Source organism: Pygoscelis adeliae, unplaced genomic scaffold (assembly GCF_000699105.1).
Source record: "Pygoscelis adeliae isolate BGI_AS28 unplaced genomic scaffold, ASM69910v1 Scaffold60, whole genome shotgun sequence".
NCBI lineage: Eukaryota > Metazoa > Chordata > Aves > Sphenisciformes > Spheniscidae > Pygoscelis > Pygoscelis adeliae.
Window position 1 is genome coordinate 3,282,731 of NW_008823954.1, and position 16,719 is coordinate 3,299,449.

General features: G+C 44.3%; 2 protein-coding genes across 3 annotated transcripts; both read right to left on the bottom strand.

Annotated features, from left to right (window-relative positions):
- Window positions 1-3,318: 3,318 nt before the first annotated feature.
- Window positions 3,319-8,096, bottom strand: SMCO3 (single-pass membrane protein with coiled-coil domains 3). 2 transcript variants are annotated; one of them, XM_009322398.1, is made up of 3 exons: window positions 7,375-8,096; window positions 6,807-6,861; window positions 3,319-5,036 (listed from the first exon to the last, which is right to left on the bottom strand). In XM_009322398.1, the coding sequence occupies exon 3, from the start codon at window positions 5,020-5,022 to the stop codon at window positions 4,345-4,347; it is 678 nt and encodes a 225-aa protein (XP_009320673.1). In that variant the 5' UTR covers window positions 5,023-5,036; window positions 6,807-6,861; window positions 7,375-8,096; the 3' UTR covers window positions 3,319-4,344. The 2 variants fall into 2 exon arrangements, with proteins under 2 accessions (XP_009320673.1, XP_009320665.1); XM_009322390.1 differs by having other exon boundaries at window positions 3,319-5,039.
- Window positions 8,097-12,367: 4,271 nt separating this feature from the next.
- On the bottom strand, window positions 12,368-16,033 carry ART4 (ADP-ribosyltransferase 4 (Dombrock blood group)). The gene is given in 3 exon segments (XM_009322408.1): window positions 12,368-12,519; window positions 13,924-14,650; window positions 15,968-16,033. Coding segments are annotated over 3 exon segments (873 nt in total). The 5' UTR covers window positions 16,019-16,033; the 3' UTR covers window positions 12,368-12,424.
- Window positions 16,034-16,719: the final 686 nt, after the last annotated feature.

Consider the following 16,719-nt stretch of genomic DNA (forward strand, 5'->3'; position numbering starts at 1 on the left):
AGGCGGCTCCTTCCGCGCCCCGCCGGCCTCTGGCGCAGGGGAAGACGCATTTAGGGAGGGGTAGGGGGGTAGGGGGCCTTTGGGGCGAGGGAGTGGTACGCTGGTATGGCGGATGCTGGAAATGTCCTGGGGCAGAAGAGAAGCCCTGTGAACGTGGTCGCTGCGGCCGCTCCTCCCCCCACCCTCTCCTGGGGAGATCCTACGAAATGGCCCCCTGTCCTGGAACAAGGTAGAGCTGAGGGGCGTGTGAGAAGCCTCTGTTTGTGGGGAATAAAGGCAAAGTGTTGAGGGAGCAGGAGTTCCTGGTAGACTCGGATGTTATATGCATTTCTCGTTGGGTTTGGCCTGAAGGCAGCACTGTTCCGCGGTGAGCAAGGCTGGCATGCCTCTGTTAGGCTCATGTGCTAACTGCTGTTTTCAGGGGACTACTGGAGAAAAGTGACTGGATGATGTTCATCGGACAACTCGGGCTGCACAAAGCAGGGACAACAGGACTCTGATACTTGTCTTCCCCTGCAACCCCCCTGCCATGGAAGCCCCTGCAGCAAACTGGTGACCAGCTTTGCAGAGACTGGTGGACACTTGGTGGAAACTGTTCCACCTCATTGCCCAAAGTGTCTGTCCCGGCAAAAGTCCCCAGACACATGAAGAACCAGGATAAAGATACATGGAACACCTCCTTGGATACTAGTTGCATCATTGTGAATAAAGGGGGGGCAAGCAATAAAGTACGGGTACAGGCTTAAAGAATTAACATGTTGGGGGGAAGGTGTAGGAAGGACATTCTTCTACGCATAGATGTACCTGGGAGCAGAGGTGGTTTGCTCTCTGAGCAGGATTTGTAGATCCCCTGGTCTGGGTGGATGTGCCATGCAGCACGATGTTGTTGCAGTTTTTCAAATAATGGAGACTTCATTGGCAAACTTGGAACTTTATGAAGGATCATGGGTAGGGTGGGCAAAAGCAAGACTATAAGCTGCGCATCTCATTAGACCTCCATTAGTCACAAACTGCACAAAACCCAAGTTAGCAGATGGCCAGCCCAGGAGCATCCTCAGAGCTTCAGGAGCTCTCAGTGCCTCGGGAGTCTTGCTCACTATGTACACAGCAGCGTCATCTCCACCTTGCACCTCTTTGGCCTGTTCTTTTACATTGATCTTGTTACCAGAAAGAATGAAAGAATTTGCTGCAGGACAGATGTTGGTGGCAACCATTCAGTGTTTCTACACAGGTTTGAAAGCAGCTTAGACTCGTTTTAGCTGGTTTATAGTTTCTTTTCTTCTTTGGGGCTGTTCTTATTTGGAATATGCATATTATACAGTTTTAATTCTTAATCCTTTGTCCAGAACAACAGACTGAGTAGAGGGAGAATGCTTGAGAGGGGGTGATGGGAACACTGTGGCCACGCACATCCTTGTCATGTACCATGTCACTGGAGAGGGGGACAGCTGAGGCTTTGAAGATTGGCTGCTCCTCACAGGGCTTGGGGTCTTCTGTCATGACAATACTGGACTCAGTGGGGACAGTGGTACTGCCACAGCCCTAACTGCTTTGTCCCAGCAGTGTCTGCTGACTTGGAGGACAATAGTTCTCTCACATTTTTCACTTCTGTCATGCCACAAGGCAGCTCCAGGGAGTCTAGAGGAGAAGCATCAGCAGACTGGTTAACCCCAGAGTGTTGATGACATCTTTGGGGGACCAAGTGTAATACAGGTCAGAGGGCTAGAGAGAGCAGGAAATTATTTCCTATTTTGCAGGACAGAGTTTCAGTTACCAAGCAGAAACGGAGAGCTAAGCTGTTTCTGCTCCACTGGGTACCCTCCCTTGCATCTAGCCGGTTAAATGCATGCTGCACTCAGTTCAAGTATGTAACTGTCAGTAATGCAAGTAAATCCCATTGATTTTCTTATTGCTAGACTTGGAGAGTTTGGGAAGGTCCCAAGCTGATCGGCAGGTTTCTTACCTCCAAACCGCCTTGTTACGGCTCGATGTTGCCATACCCCTCTATGAGGTCATGGGCGGCCCTCCTAGCGGGCTGGGGATGCTGGCCTGGCCTCTGTGAGCTCACAGTCTCCTACCTCATAAGCAGAGGGACAGGCTGCTGCCCGCCAGCCTCCAACAACTTCAACATCTTCCAACATCTCATGGGCATGAGGACACCTTCCACACCTGCTGGTGCGGGCAAGCCAGCTTTCCTGTAAGCCCACCAGGAACAAGGATCTATCAAGAGGTGAATAGAAATCGTGTATCTTTGCGTTCCTCATTGCGTATCCCACTTCCCCTGACACTGCTTAGAATTTGCTTTCAAGAAAATGCGGACAAGCTGCCTGAAAAGTACAGCAGATTTGTTTTTATTTGACTCCACTATTCTCATACAGCATTGGCACTCTCACAAAGATATGTACTGAGCTAGTGGGTTTTCCTCCTAAATTAGAATGTACATTTGCACATAGAAAGTCATCAGGAGGCAGGAACTCCTGCCTCTCCAGCACTCAAATATTGCTGTCCTGCTGATTGACAGTCTCTTGCCTCTAAACAAGTACCTCTAAACTGAGTGTTACTTGTGTCAGGAGACAGGAGATGTCACATCCTGGAGAAATGATGCTTCGGGTCACCATGTCACCCACCACAATACCTCGTGTGAGACAAAGCAGTGCTTTTTGCCTGTTCTGAATTGCCTTTCCTGACCCACATCGCCCAGTCTGCGGCTTGTGCTGGTCCCAGTTTGTCAGTCCCTGGCACCCGTCCATGCTCCTGAACCCTGGACTTTCTCCCTGATGGCTGTCAGAGCTGCCTGAGAGCCAGCAGCTGCGTTGCCATCTAGTGGCTTTTGAACACAAAAGCAAAGAGGAGTCAGAAAAAATTATTAAAAGTGGGAACAGTGTGTGTGTGGGGGGAACCAACAAAAAACCCCACCAAAACCCAGAATGGAAGGGTCATGAAGCCAATGGAGAGCTTCCCTGTTGTAATCTCACCCATCTCTGTACTTTCACAGGCATGATCTGGTTATTAATATAATAATCTAATATTGCTAATATTAAATATTAATAAACAAGTATGAATTTGAGTATGCTTTTAGTATGGGGGAAGCTGGTACTAAAAAAGGAACCTATACACAATCCTACTAGATTAGTCTATCGTGGATATAAAAAAGAATTTATAAATTGCATCTATAATGAAGATTTTAAAATCTTTTCATGATTTGGTTTAAGATTGGTTTTTCAGACAGAACGAAAAAAACAAAGCAAGTACAGGAAAGAGTACAGGTACATTTTTATTAATTCTTAAATCACCTTTTTTTTTTCCAAAGATCAAAGCAAAAAAAGCAAACCACAGCAAATCATAGCAAGAGACTGCAAATCATGTTCTTGCTTCCAGCTTTGTTTTTAGAATCTGAAAAATAAGGACATTTGGTAGCATATTGTGAAATGCAGAGTCTGAGCACACTCTTGGCAGTCCCACATTGGTGGGACTGGGTAAAGCATGTGAAAATAAATTTAGTGCATTAAAGGGCTGTAATCCTACAGAAACTTGTACGTGTGTGTAATCCCATTTCAATCAACAGAGCAGCAACTGTGCACAGAAATATTTACCTGTGGGTTGGCAGGAGTGGGGCATTACTCAGCATAAGAGGTTATTCACAGCCAGGCGTGCCTGGAACACTACAGCTGGCTTCTCTGAGTTGTGGGGCAAGGTTGTGTGTGTTAGCCTGTAGGCCCATGCTTCTCTTACTTGCTAATCTACTGGGACTAGAGTTTATTTAAAGAAGACCTCCGGCTGGCACCTTAGGCAGGGATGGGACAGGAAATAGTTAAATATGCTTCAGCTAGTCCATATAAGCAGTTCAATGAACAGGGAATTCAGCCTGTCAGATTTAGCACTAATCCACGCTAAGAGTTTAGCAACCACAGCTTGTCCTGATGAGGCCTCCAGATGATGACATGGGCTGGCTTGTTGAAATTGTTTTCTCCCATCATGTTGTCATCTTTCATATAGAAACACAGTGAGAGAAGAATCACACCTTCTCACCACTACTGCTCCAGCAGTGAATATTATTGTCACTAGTGCAAATTACAGTTCAAGGTTATCTACAATGCATTCCAGAAAATAGCTGAAGGAAAGGTGCAAGGTATTTGAAGCATTGCCTCCCAGGAGCACCTATAAGCCAGTTCCCTATTAATGTAGTTCAGTGCCAAATCCCTGATCTGTCACATCTCTTGCTCTGCTGCCACTAATAAGAAAAAAAGCCATCAGTAGTTCATTTACCATAAAGAATCAAAAAGGTTTCTGCAGGCGTAGCTGCTGCAGCCACCGTCACAGCAGGAGAGAGAACTCTGACTTCGTTCACGGAACCTGCTGTCTCACCAAAGAAGTCACTTCACGTATGGCGCGCTGGTACTTTTCTGAGGCTGCTTTAAACTCAGCCAGGTGCTTCTCATAGCTTCTCACAGCTGCCAGAAGCTGATTCCTCTCCATGGCTCCCAGGATGGCATGGAGGATCATTTCAATGCCGAGCCCAAGAATGGTGATGCTGATTCCCCCAAGAACAGATGCCCCAATCTGCGCAAGGAGACTCACAAGCTTGCTCACAGTGAGAGTTATAAGATTGGAGCCAAGAAGTTTGATAGCTACTATCCCAGCTGTTGAAGTCGCTTCTCCAAGAACAATGGAAAAAACTTTATGGGCTATTGCAATTTTCTCCAACTCAGGCTCTTTGATGTCATACAGCTTCTGGTACAGCACAGGCTCTAGCTTTTCTTTCATGTCACTATCAATCTTCTGTACCTGATGCTGAATCTCACTCATCGCTTGAATGATAATGTCACAGTTTTCCTTGACAGTGCTGCTCTCTCTCATCTGTATGTGTGTAATGGTACAGCCCAGGTGTTCATTCAGCACTCCAGCCAGCTCATTTGTTGCACGGAAATTTGTGGACATGCAGTTGAGCAATTCCTGGTGCAGATGGATCAATTCTTGCCTTCTCTTGGGGTTATCTGGGTAAAGGAGGTCACTCAGCGCCATTCTTCAGAAATAGGCTACTTCAAGAGAGAAAAGAAATCTCTTACTCTGTTCAACACCCATAACCCTAGCCCTTAAAGAGCAGTGAAATGTCCTTTTTCTCTGCCTCACTGGTTCTTTTTATACTTGGCAAGTCAAATCCCAAGGCATAGCTCATAAATACAGAGAACTTAATGCCTGTTTGGGATCTTTAGCCAAATGACTGGAAAAGGACCTTATGAGACATTGGACATACTCAGAGCAACAAAAATAGCTAACAAATATGTAGTTAGAAGATTGGTAAAATGAACATGGGTCATTCTTCACCCTGGAAACTGAAGATGGTAGAAGCTGAACTAGTTCACTAAAAAACGGAACAATCTCATCTAATCAGCAAAATCTAAAATAAGCTGTGGAAATGAAAAGCCTGTTCTAGACACACTTTTGTATCAGCCTATTTTTTCAGTTAGTAACATCTGATTTTTAAACAACTATGAAGACTGCTGGGGTGGGCACAGTCTGTATCATCGTAAGAGTGTTTTATGGCAGTGTAGCTTATTTCTCCTCACGTTCAAGAGAAAATGTTACTATATAGGCACTCTGTGCTTATACTAACAAGCTCACACTTGGGAATTCATAGACAATAGTAAAAGTATCTATAATAAACCCATCCTGACCTGTATCACCTTACATACATCTCCCACTCTGTTTTCTTCCCTGATATTTAGCCCCCGCTCCCTCATTGTTTATTCACCTCCCTAATGCTGTAATCGATTCCCCATTGTTTTTTCCCTCGTGAACATCAAACAGCTGCAGACAGCCCCGTGATGTTCAGGATGCCGTGTAAGCACTGTGAGGTGCACCTGCTCCAGCAGGATGTCTGTGATGGCAGACTGCCTTGGAGCAGCACGCAGGGAGAGCCCCGCTTGCGCCGCCACACTCCCACCATACCCAGGGTGTCCTGTCTGGAGCTAATATCAGCAGGTGCTCACCAAGCTCCTAGGACATGACTGAGCAGAATCTGGCTCTCTCTTATCACTGTACAGACCAGAGCACAAAATTTAACTTCTTTGATTCCTCCCCCCCAAACACTTGCGTCTAATCCTTATGGTCACTGTTCTTCCCTGAGCTGTCACTGGTTTGCCAGCAAAAGGGCGTATTTAATACACTTTTCTTTATTACCTGCATGTCAATATACAGTCCAAAGTGACTGAGTGACCAGTGATCACAGAGTTACTCCTCATCACTAGGCTTCTGTAATCAACTCTGTGCCACTTCTCTTTAACTCATCACCAGCTGCAAAATAAAAATGCTTTAGCATGATTTTGACTTAAATGCCTATGTCTTACTTTGCAACAGGGGCAAACTGTGAATGAGTAGGACGACTCCTTTCTTTGTTGGTACTTGTGCATTCTCGGCCCTCTTATTGCAAATCTGGGCCACTTTTATGCAGTGCTGCGCATTTTTCCAAGGATTTTCCTCCTCTTGCTGTTGGTGCCTATATAGCACAGTTATAGCTACAAAGTTAGGTGTAGGGGACTAGCTAGATTTTTCTTCTTAAAAAGATACCTTTGTGTCACTTTGGTCCTTTGTAGTTCTGGCATTATCTGCTAACTGCAAATCATCTGACACTGACCCAGCTGTATTTTACTAAACATACCCTCCCCCACAAGGTCACTGTAGAAAACCAGAATGATTTCAGCAGTCCCCTAGCCAACTTACAGTCAGTGTTGAAATACAAGCCAGTCTGAAGAGAATTTTTTCCACAATATTTTGCACAGTACTATACATTTCTTCCAGCCACCTACCTTGTAGCTCTGTCAAGAGAATAAACTCTTTAACACATCTTCCTTTTTCTTCAAGCTGGAGGGAGCAAAGTACATATACAGTAAAGTACATATACAGTTTGTGATTTTCAGGAAACATAAAGCCATGTCAATACAAGGTATGAATTCATATCAGTCCTGCCTCAATGATGTTGCTGGCTTGCTCTCTGACTCAGTGTGATACTAGGTCCTTTCCACTCCAGTGATGTTTTGTTGAAAGGTCATTTGATTTTTCCTTATTTTTAGAAACCCAGAAGACAAAATGTTCAAAGAGGAATAGCATTTCAACAAACATTTTACATACTAGACAGGTGTGGAGGAGACTTTTAGCATCTATTCTTTATGCATGATTATTTCAGCTTCCAATAACTGCTCTAGATTTTGTCTCTTAATGCTAAAATTACCTCTTCACATTAACACTTTCGCTAGTTTTTACATTTGCTTTTTAGAGTTAGGCAGGCCACATGTATTTCCATATTTCTGACTATTTCTCCAGCTCCAGGGAGATTTTCTCCAGAAGCTTTTCTAATTAAACATTTAGACTGCCTACCTGATTTTGTCTGAGTGCTCTTGCAATCAGTTGAATGTGTATGGGACAGTGACTTCATCCTCTTTCCCCTGTGTTCCTCTGGTGATTTCCAGCAGCATGTGATGAGTTAGTGATCCATAGCCTGGACTTCAGCTGGGTCCTGTTGCCTGCCTGCTTGTCATTAATTCTGTTATGTGATGTTTACCTAGATTCATTTCATTTTCTTCCTCCTTTCCCCTTCCTTCCAATTTTAACACATTTCAGTTTATTTCATGCTAGTTCCCAACTGTTAGGTCCTCCAAAAGCCTTCTGTTCCTGGAGAGAATATGTACAGCGTGAATCCCTCTGCCTACAACAAAGGTACCATCACAGGTACCTACAGCCATGGCTGAAAGGGGATGATGTTACTTGCTGTTCTCAGAATGTAAAACATGTAGGACAGCGCTTTTCATTCACACAGATACAGGATTAGTTTTTGTACTGGGATTTATAAATTTCTATTGTTTGTAAGTATAAACAATAAACACTAATGCTTGCAGCTATTCCTTGAAATAATGAATTGTTGCCATGACTGGTTTTGTACACCTGAGAATTATGGAAGAAAAGTTGAACAGTCCCACACAAATAGAAAAAGTAAAAGACTAAGCATAAAATGAGTACTCTGCAATTGCCAGCTTGTTTTCCCCTGAAAGCTGAGCTATTCTATTCAACCTAGAGCCAGAGTACCAAACTCCCCTTGTTTTCAGAGCGGTAGGCATGAGAAGATGAGCTGAGAGAGAACACTAATGATTTAACTATTACATTTCTGCAATGCTCAAGCAGTTGTGACTCCTCTTATTAACTGAGAATGCCATGTAGTCCTGAAATACTACTTCCAATATTGGACTGAATTGAATTAATCAGGCTGGCAACTGCCTCTGTGTCACATTCTGTAGTCTGGAAGCTGCTTTCAGGTCCTCAAGGTTTACAGTGGATGCAAATTCTTCTCTTCTAGAGTCCCTACTCTATCATTTGGAACATGACAGAAAATCATTTAAAGAATAAGCAAGCAGTTTTGTTCCTGCTTTACTTCAGGTCTTGAGGGAAGATTAATAGCTATTGTTTCAGACCTAGTAAGTTTGGGGGAAGGACTTCATCTGGAGTGTCTGTCCCCCTTCTTTGCTGCAATTTCCCAGGTCCTCTCCTCTGATGCCATGAGAGTGGAAGAAGTGGTGCGGAGCCCAAGAGCCAGCTCTGGCTGAACAGCAGTGGAGGCTAAAATCAATTTTGCCATTTCACACAATTTCAGATCACTTTTTCCATGGGAAGGGAAAGGAAGAAGAGGCAGAGGGTTGAGCTGAGCAGTGAGAGAAAAGTCTTAAAAAGTATGCAGTGGGATGGGAAGTTGCAACTGCTTGGACACATCTAACTGCACCTCTAACCGCACATCTAACCACAGCAATAGCTGATGAAACATGTCTGCTGCAACCAGTCTGGCTTTCCAGGGCTCTGGCACAAGGAAAGGCAAAATCAGGAGCAGTCCCTCAGCCGTGTGCTGTCCCAGGACTGTGCCTGCAGTTGGCCTTGGGAGAACTCTTAGGTGCAAGCAGGACATAACTTCCTTAATAGTCAAAATGGTAGCAAGACAGGAGCCCAAGCAAGGAGAATGTTTTGTGCTTCCACCTATCAAGGGATGCTTGCAACATCTAGCCACTGTATGAACTGACAGATATGGGTCATTTCACTGGAAAGTGTAGCCTGACAAAACATTTCATTACTCAGCCTGCAATTGCTTTGCCTCTTGAATGTAGATGTCTGATACATTTGACTTTGCTGTGCCTATTCCCCCCTCCCCAGAATGAGAGTTTAATTCTGTGTAGACCCACCAGTATATACAAACTGAAGGAATATAGGAATATAAGTTCTAAGGATGATGTAAAGTAGATTGTTTGCTAGGACTCCCATAAATTTACCAATAAACACCAAAAGGCAAGAATAATTCACTTACAGCACTTCCATTGCTTTTCAGATTGCATGCTGAAGGTCAGAGTCATACTTCCTGCAGCCATAAGAGTAACAATACTTGCAGCTGTTTACACCATATATTGCTGGCCTGCTTGGTAAGACCCCTGCAAAGGCTGACAAAGAGCTTTTTCTGCGTTTTCTAACTGTAATGTCTTGGGGGAGGGCAGGTCAGGTGGGTTGATAATTTGTAATATTGGTTTCAGAAATGTAACATTCTAGCTGAAAATATATCCAATTTTATTCCCCTGTGTCTTCTGGATTTCCTCTGTTTGCTTTTCAGAGTCAGACACCACTCCAGAAATGTTAGCCCGCCTCGGTTTTAAGAGTGATAAAGAAAGGCTGGTCAGGGCCTGCCAGAATCTGCATGACTTAGTGTACATCTATGTCTCTTCAACCAACACAATATTCCGACTCCTCAATGAGCATCTTGGCACCAACTTCCCCATCATGTCGGTAAAAGAAAACTTCAGCATTAAAGAGAATCTGCAGCTCCTGGTCAGTGCTTTGAAAAAGATGCAAGCCACTGTGGAAACAAGAGACAAAGATGTACAGGAAAGCATCAGCCACAGTTTATACGCTAAGATTGCTGGTCCCATCACCTCCTTGCAGGACAAGATTGCTGCAGTAAAGGAACTTTATGAGAATTACAAGGGGGTTGTAGAAAGCATCATGGGTGTACTTGTTGCAGTGATGTTGAAACATGACAATTTCCCTGACACAGTAGAGTCTGCTATTCATCAGTTACTGAGTTCACCTGCCTTATCCCTCCAAGTATCAGAACTTCTCATGGACTATGCTGATATTGTGAAGATGCTGCAACAAAATGAGACACCAAGTACCACAGAAGGCAGCTCCTCAAGTGGAATGTCACAACAGCTCAGGCTTCGCTCTCTACCCTCCTCCTCTTCACTTCTTGTTTTCCTACAGGCTATCCTTCGAGGACACAGATCCATAAAGAAAAGCTTGAAAATAGCAGCTGACTACTTAGAGGAGGCTTTCAGGGTGCTCAAGCCACCTTGTGAAGGATTCCAAACCTTTGTTAAAATGGTTGAAGCCTGCATCCCAGCGATAACAGATAAGCAGCGAGAGGCATAAATGTGCTGAAGTGTCAGAAATCCATCTTGATTCCTGTAATTCTCACATAGGAAAGAGTTTAAGCATGTTTGAACACACATACAAGAGGTATCTGCAGCAGCTGTTTCTAATCTTTTCATTCTTTTTTGAAACCTGGTCTTAGTATCTTTGAGCATTTAGAGGTCAAAATCAAGTTCTGGCAACATATTATTTGAAATCACTGGTAAACCAAGAGCAACAAGAAAGTAACATGAAATATAAATAGAAAACAAGCTAATAGTAAAATAGTTCTGTATTAAATCTGGTTTAGCTGCCTGGGCAAGCATGTCTCAGGATTTCAGGGGCAGTAGTTCAGTTTCACAGAACATGTTACTACATTTTAGATGATTAGATGATGGCTTTTGCCATTACAGACACCTAAATCTGATACACAAGATGCTGAGCCTCAAACTCCTCCATTTAATCTGCTAAAACCTGAAGACATCCAAATTCCTTAAGTGCCTACATTTCTAATGCTAATATTTCTCATGTGCCTAAGTTCTGCGTTCCTTGCCACGGGATTTCCAATGGAATGGCAGCACCAAGCTTATATGGAGCTGCTCCGAGAGTCAAGCAGTTCACACAGGTGCTTTTGGCTGTCCTTACTTTTGACTAACCAGCTGATCAGCAGCCTGTGCAGTCCTCTTATATTGAGATGTCGTTTGGATGGCTAACTTGTTGATTACTGTTTTGGACAACGGATGGTGAATACAGAACTCCAGCTTCCTGCCAAGATCAGCAGTGACTGAAAGCTTGGGTCATTTGTGAAATGTGTCAGTGAGTTTCAGTTCAATTATTTGATGATGCCACTGCAAAGTTAAATCACCATGATTAGTTTCCTTGGACCAGTGAGATAACCTCTCTGACAGTAGCCTCAGCCCAGGGCTAGCATCAGTGGGGGTGAGGGACCAGGGGTGAAGAAGCAAGCAAGGCATGTTGGAAAGGGGAATTGCAGGCAGAATATGTTTATCATTTCCACACTGTTATTTTCTGGAGATGGGAGAACTTCATAGCTGTTCTGGCTTGGGTGTCTAAGGCTCCAGAAGTGCTAAATGAATGCATAAAAGTGAGAGGAGTCTATAGCTAAATCAGAAGTTCCAGTTCCAATTTGTGATGTTGATTCAACCTCCAGCATTAGACATTGCAGACCAGCGAAGTAGAAAGGCAGGTAAATGAATTTCAGTCACATCAAACACCCATGAAGACAGCAGTGGGCTCCACAGGCTCTCCTTCATTTCAGTGTGAAATGACCAGTATATATTCATCAGCCACTAGAGTACTGTTACGAACACAGGATCTGCCTGAGTTTTTCAGAAGAAATGCTGAAGTCCAACATGAAAGCTGAAGACAGGCTAGACAAGTTTCGTGATCCTCTGCTACTAAGTTCATGTCTCAAGGCAGCTTTATGCTTCTGTCCCCCATGTGTGAGATGCCGACAGTCAGCTTGAGATGAGAGCTATGGCTTTGGTGCATGGGGTCATGCAGCAGGGAAAGACAGCTATGCAGCAGCCACAGACGTTACTGTCCCCTGGGACCCTGCATTCAAAGGAGATATGCAAAGCTGCACAGTTACCCACTTGACTTTACCACCATGGTACTTCTTGCATCCCACAGACAGACTCTTTCTCACTAAAAATAAAAGTACTAAGAGAATCTGTAGAGTCCAAAGTCCATGTGCGTCTTTCCTGAATGCCTAAGGGAAAAGCTACCTACAGCGAAGGGTGTCACTGCCCTACTCTTCAGAAAGGCCATAGATAACTGCCCTCCTACCTGAATGGGTCCAGGGAATGTCTGTTTTGATGAACCAGGCTGAATGTTCCAGTCTCAACTGGAGAGCTGCAGCTGAAAACAAAGGGAGGCTTGAAGCTTCTGTAACAGGAACTCCAGAGACTGATTTCCTGTGAATTCTTCTTGCCTGCTATTAGAGTGTATATATCTGGATGCAGCCAGAGAATCAGTCATTGCGGGACAAGCAAAAGAAAACTCCAACTACACTAGGAAGAACAGCAGAGGCGAGGGCAGTGGAACCACTGTTCTTGCTTCTTGAAGCTGAAAGAAAGTCAAGAGAGCAGTCATTTAGACCTCTTTTGGCTGCCTAAAGCTTCCTGCACTTGCTAACACAGCCTTTGCCCAGAAGAGCCATTTCCTCAAGTCTGCCTACTACTTTGGCTTAGGTCCAGGCACAAACTCTCATTCCTGAATGATTGTTTTGTGCTCAAAGGTTGCATTAACACACTATTGTTCAAAGAGACAAAAGCAAGAGTCCCGTATTGGAGGTGGACTCACAGAAGGACAGGGCTGTGGAACAGGCCCAGTGACATCTTCCAGCACAGAATAGTTACCTCTGTAGCCAGGATACTCACAGTTTGTGCTTTGCTGTTGTGGTTTAACCCGGCAGGCAGATAAACACCACACAGCTGTTTGCTCACTCCCCCCACACACCCAGTGGGATGGGGGAGAGAATAGGAGAGGAAAAAAAAAAAAGTAAAATTTGTGGGTTGATATAAAGACAGTTTAAGAGGACAGAAAAGGAAGGGAAAATAATAATAATAATAATGATAGAAGAATATATAGAATAAGTGATGCACAATGCAATTGCTCACCACCCACCAACCGATGCCCAGCCAGTTCCCGAGCAGCAGTCACAGCCACACCCCCCCCCCCCGCCAACCCCCCCCCCCTTTGAGCGGCAGGGCTGAGCAGGCTAACGCCCCCCAGTTTATATACTGAGCATGATGTCACATGGTATGGAATATCCCTTTGGCCAGTTTGGGTCAGCTGTCCTGGCTGTGCCCTCTCCCAGCTTCTCACTGGCAGGGCATAAGCAGCTGAAAAGTCCTTGACTAGTGTAAGCACTACTTAGCAACAACTAAAACATCGGTGTGTTATCAATATTATTCTCATCCTAAATCCAAAACACAGCACTGTACCAGCTACTAGGAAGAAAATTAACTCTATCCCAACCAAAACCAGGACATTTGCCAAAGGATACCTTCCCTCCCTTCTGCCACAGGAGAGAGAACACAACTAAAGCAGCAATAGTTTTGTCTTGAGGCTTGAAGTGTAGCAACCTTGCAAGCCACCAGAATAAATATCTGAATTCAAGCTGCCTGCAGATCTCAACTGCCCTTGCAGTAGGAATGCTGGGGACCCAAATGCTTGTGTCCTATGACATTCTTGTGATGGCAGATGGGATAAATGGAGGCTGCAAAGGACCCTGAGACCTGCTGTGTATCAGGTAGATTCATCTTCAGTGAGCTGTGGGGTGCTCCCAGGTTTCATGACAAACAGATTAAAACTGGGTCATGTGGCTCTCATAGGTGAACACAGTGGGCAAGCTACAGATTTGGCCTTGAGTGTGGCCCCGTGTAGGTGCAGCTGGTGAGGGCTGCTTGGGGTACTTGAGACTGGACTGTCCTATGTCCCCCCTGCATGAAGGGCTATATACGATACCTTCCACGAGCTGGCAGTGGTACTTGCTGTAGTTCCCCACAGAATGCAGATGCAGCCGGTTACCGTGCTGTGTCCGAAAGAAGCTTTTGACAAAGAATATCTCATAAGGGGGAATGAGGACTTCCTTCTCTCATGTATAGTAAGAAAAGCCTTGCACAGCTGCTCCCAGGCAGGTGGTCACTGTGAACAAAGTTTCATTCCCAAACTTCTGGGCTTCATTCAAGAGGCGGGAGGTAGAGGTGAAACGACCAAATCTCACCCTGCTGCCTACCATGGCCTCAATATATAAGTTTTTTACACCCCTGTGCACCCGGTAGCACTTACGTTTTCCCATGCTCTCCTTGCTGTTCTGCCATTGCTTCATTATCTGGATAGCAGTCGTTAGGTAAAAGTGAAAATATTTGAAACTGAAGTTGTGTCTGTAGTGCTCTGGAGAGCTTCCTGCTGTAGATGTGGCCCAGTTCAGCTGAGAGTGGAGAGAAGGGTTCATGGTGTAAGCCATGAGGACTATGGCATGGCTCTCTTGCATCTCCCTCAAGAGACCTACAGGGCTCTTCAACAAAGCCTCCTGAGCCTTCTTCCAGAGACTCAAATAGTCCTTGTTAGCAGCTATTTCCTTTTCGAAATAGTCTCCTCGCTCCAGTTCTTCCATCACCTGCTCTCTGCACCCCAAATACTGGTCATCAAAGGAATGCAGAGCCATATCCATCATGAGGTGGGACACAGCCTGCAACATAAAAGCAAACAAAGTGTGCATAAAAGCATCAGAAGAGTGAACTTTTTGTGTATCTCTATGGATGCTAGTCAGGTTTTCCCCTACCGGCTTCTTGCTTCTTTGTCATTATTGGCAGAGCAAGCACAGGAGGTAGGCATCTTTGACAAGACCTTCCTAAGCAACCTGAGGTTATTGTGCAAGCCCCACCTCAGACAAATGCCAGCCAGGATGCCGGAGTTCTTATTTTATGTGGATTAAAAACTTCAGAAGAGTTTGCCTTTTAGAGGGTGAGGGTATAGAGCCTGCAGGACAGACCCACGGTCCATTTGTTTCAATATTCTGCTCATGATTAGTAAGTGGTTTTGAAGAGAGAAAGAATAAGCAAAACAATGTGCTTGGCGCGGTGCAGCCTGAACACATCTTAGGGGTGAATTTCTTCTTCCTGTCTTGTCATACCTCTTGGACATGTTTTGGCTCCAGACAATGATGTTCAGTAGTATAATATAGTAGCACTGTGCCAAAACTTTCATTCATCCAGTTTGCCTTAGTGAAGCCAGCTGGGCTTGTCATGTAAATAAGTATTAAACACATGAGTAAGGATTTACACAAATGGGTGCTATAACAGGAAAATAACTTCTAATATATCCTGTCTATGAAATGGCACATTAATTATCTGTTTCTAGCATTTCTAATTAATAAAAACCTTGTGTAATAAGACCTAAGAAATGGTGTGAGTTATGACATTGTTCTTTTTGCTTTTTGATCTCCTAGTAGACTAGTCAAGTACTGTAGTCAGTTGATAGTTAGTTGAATTCTACAAGTAGATATTCACTCCATCTCAAATATTCAACCTAGACACATAACTAAATTGATACCTTTATTAGCCTCTGAAGTTATACTGGCCCATAAACTACACAGGGATTCGGTTTCTTTCTCCATGATACCAGAATTGCTTTGAGAGAAAGCTAAAAGGCAGTCACAAATAATAGAGCAATATTGTCACTGTCCTATCCAACAACACACTGCTTTTGTCAGAGCCTCAACTAAGACAGGCTGGAAAATAAGAGGAACAATTCCACGAGAACTACCCACAAACACACCCGGGGAAACCATCTGGCCCCAAAGGAGAGGAAATTTCCAACCAAGTAGTTAAAAGGAATTAGGACAAGTAAGAAATGGAACAGAGCAACGGAAAGCAGAAGAGCTTAAGCTGAACCCAGAGCCCCTTAAAGAACATGTTTCAAATGAAAAAAACAAAAACAAAGTTTCTTTCAGTAGGATGAGCAATTTCACCATTTCAAATAAAGAACAATGTTTATCCCCTCTTACCAGCCTTTGCAAGGAGATCAGCAACAAAAGGCTGGCCAGCAGCACTGGCATCCTAGAGTCCACCCAAGACACTGTAAAGAACATTGAGCTCAAGCAGAGGTCATTTACATCTGTTTCTTTCCCTTTTTTCTTGAACTGGAAAATTCTGCAGTTTGTAATTTGCACACAGGTTTTGGTGACGATTCTTCAACCAAAGATCATTCACCAGATTCTTACAGCAATTCAGAGGTTGTTAATCAAACCAAACAGACAATTTACTGGTAGAAGTGTGCCCACAATCCATAAGGAAGCAACTGATTGCGCCAACTCCAGCTGGTGTAGATGTTCTTCACCTTGATAGTTCTCTTAATTCCGAGGTATCTGGTAGTGGTGTTCTTGCAAAAAGGAAGAAAACTCTGGCTTGGAGAAGCCTAAGGCAGTCCTCTCCTGAGGAGCGATGTGTCAGGATGAGGTGGAGAGCGCTCCCTGGTCAAGAGCTTAAAACAGCCTTTTAAAGAAGTGCAGAGCTCTGATAAAGCCAACACAGAAATGCAGGGTAGGTTGGGATCCCATCTGGAAGCACAGATAACGTAACTGTCCTTCTCCTCCTTAGCTCCCCCTGGTTTCTAATAACATGCTGCCAATCTTACCCTTACACCACTGCAGAGTGGCACCTTGTTGAGCTGTTTATATTGGGTACACTTGAAATGAGTGTGTAAATACAGATTCTATGCTGAGACTAAGCCCTCTCTAGTAGCTGCTTTCATAGAATA

Coding starts and splice junctions, on each gene's coding strand:
- SMCO3 (XM_009322398.1), bottom strand. CDS start 5,022: ATGGCGCTGAGTGACCTCCTTTACCCAGATAACCCCAAGAGAAGGCAA.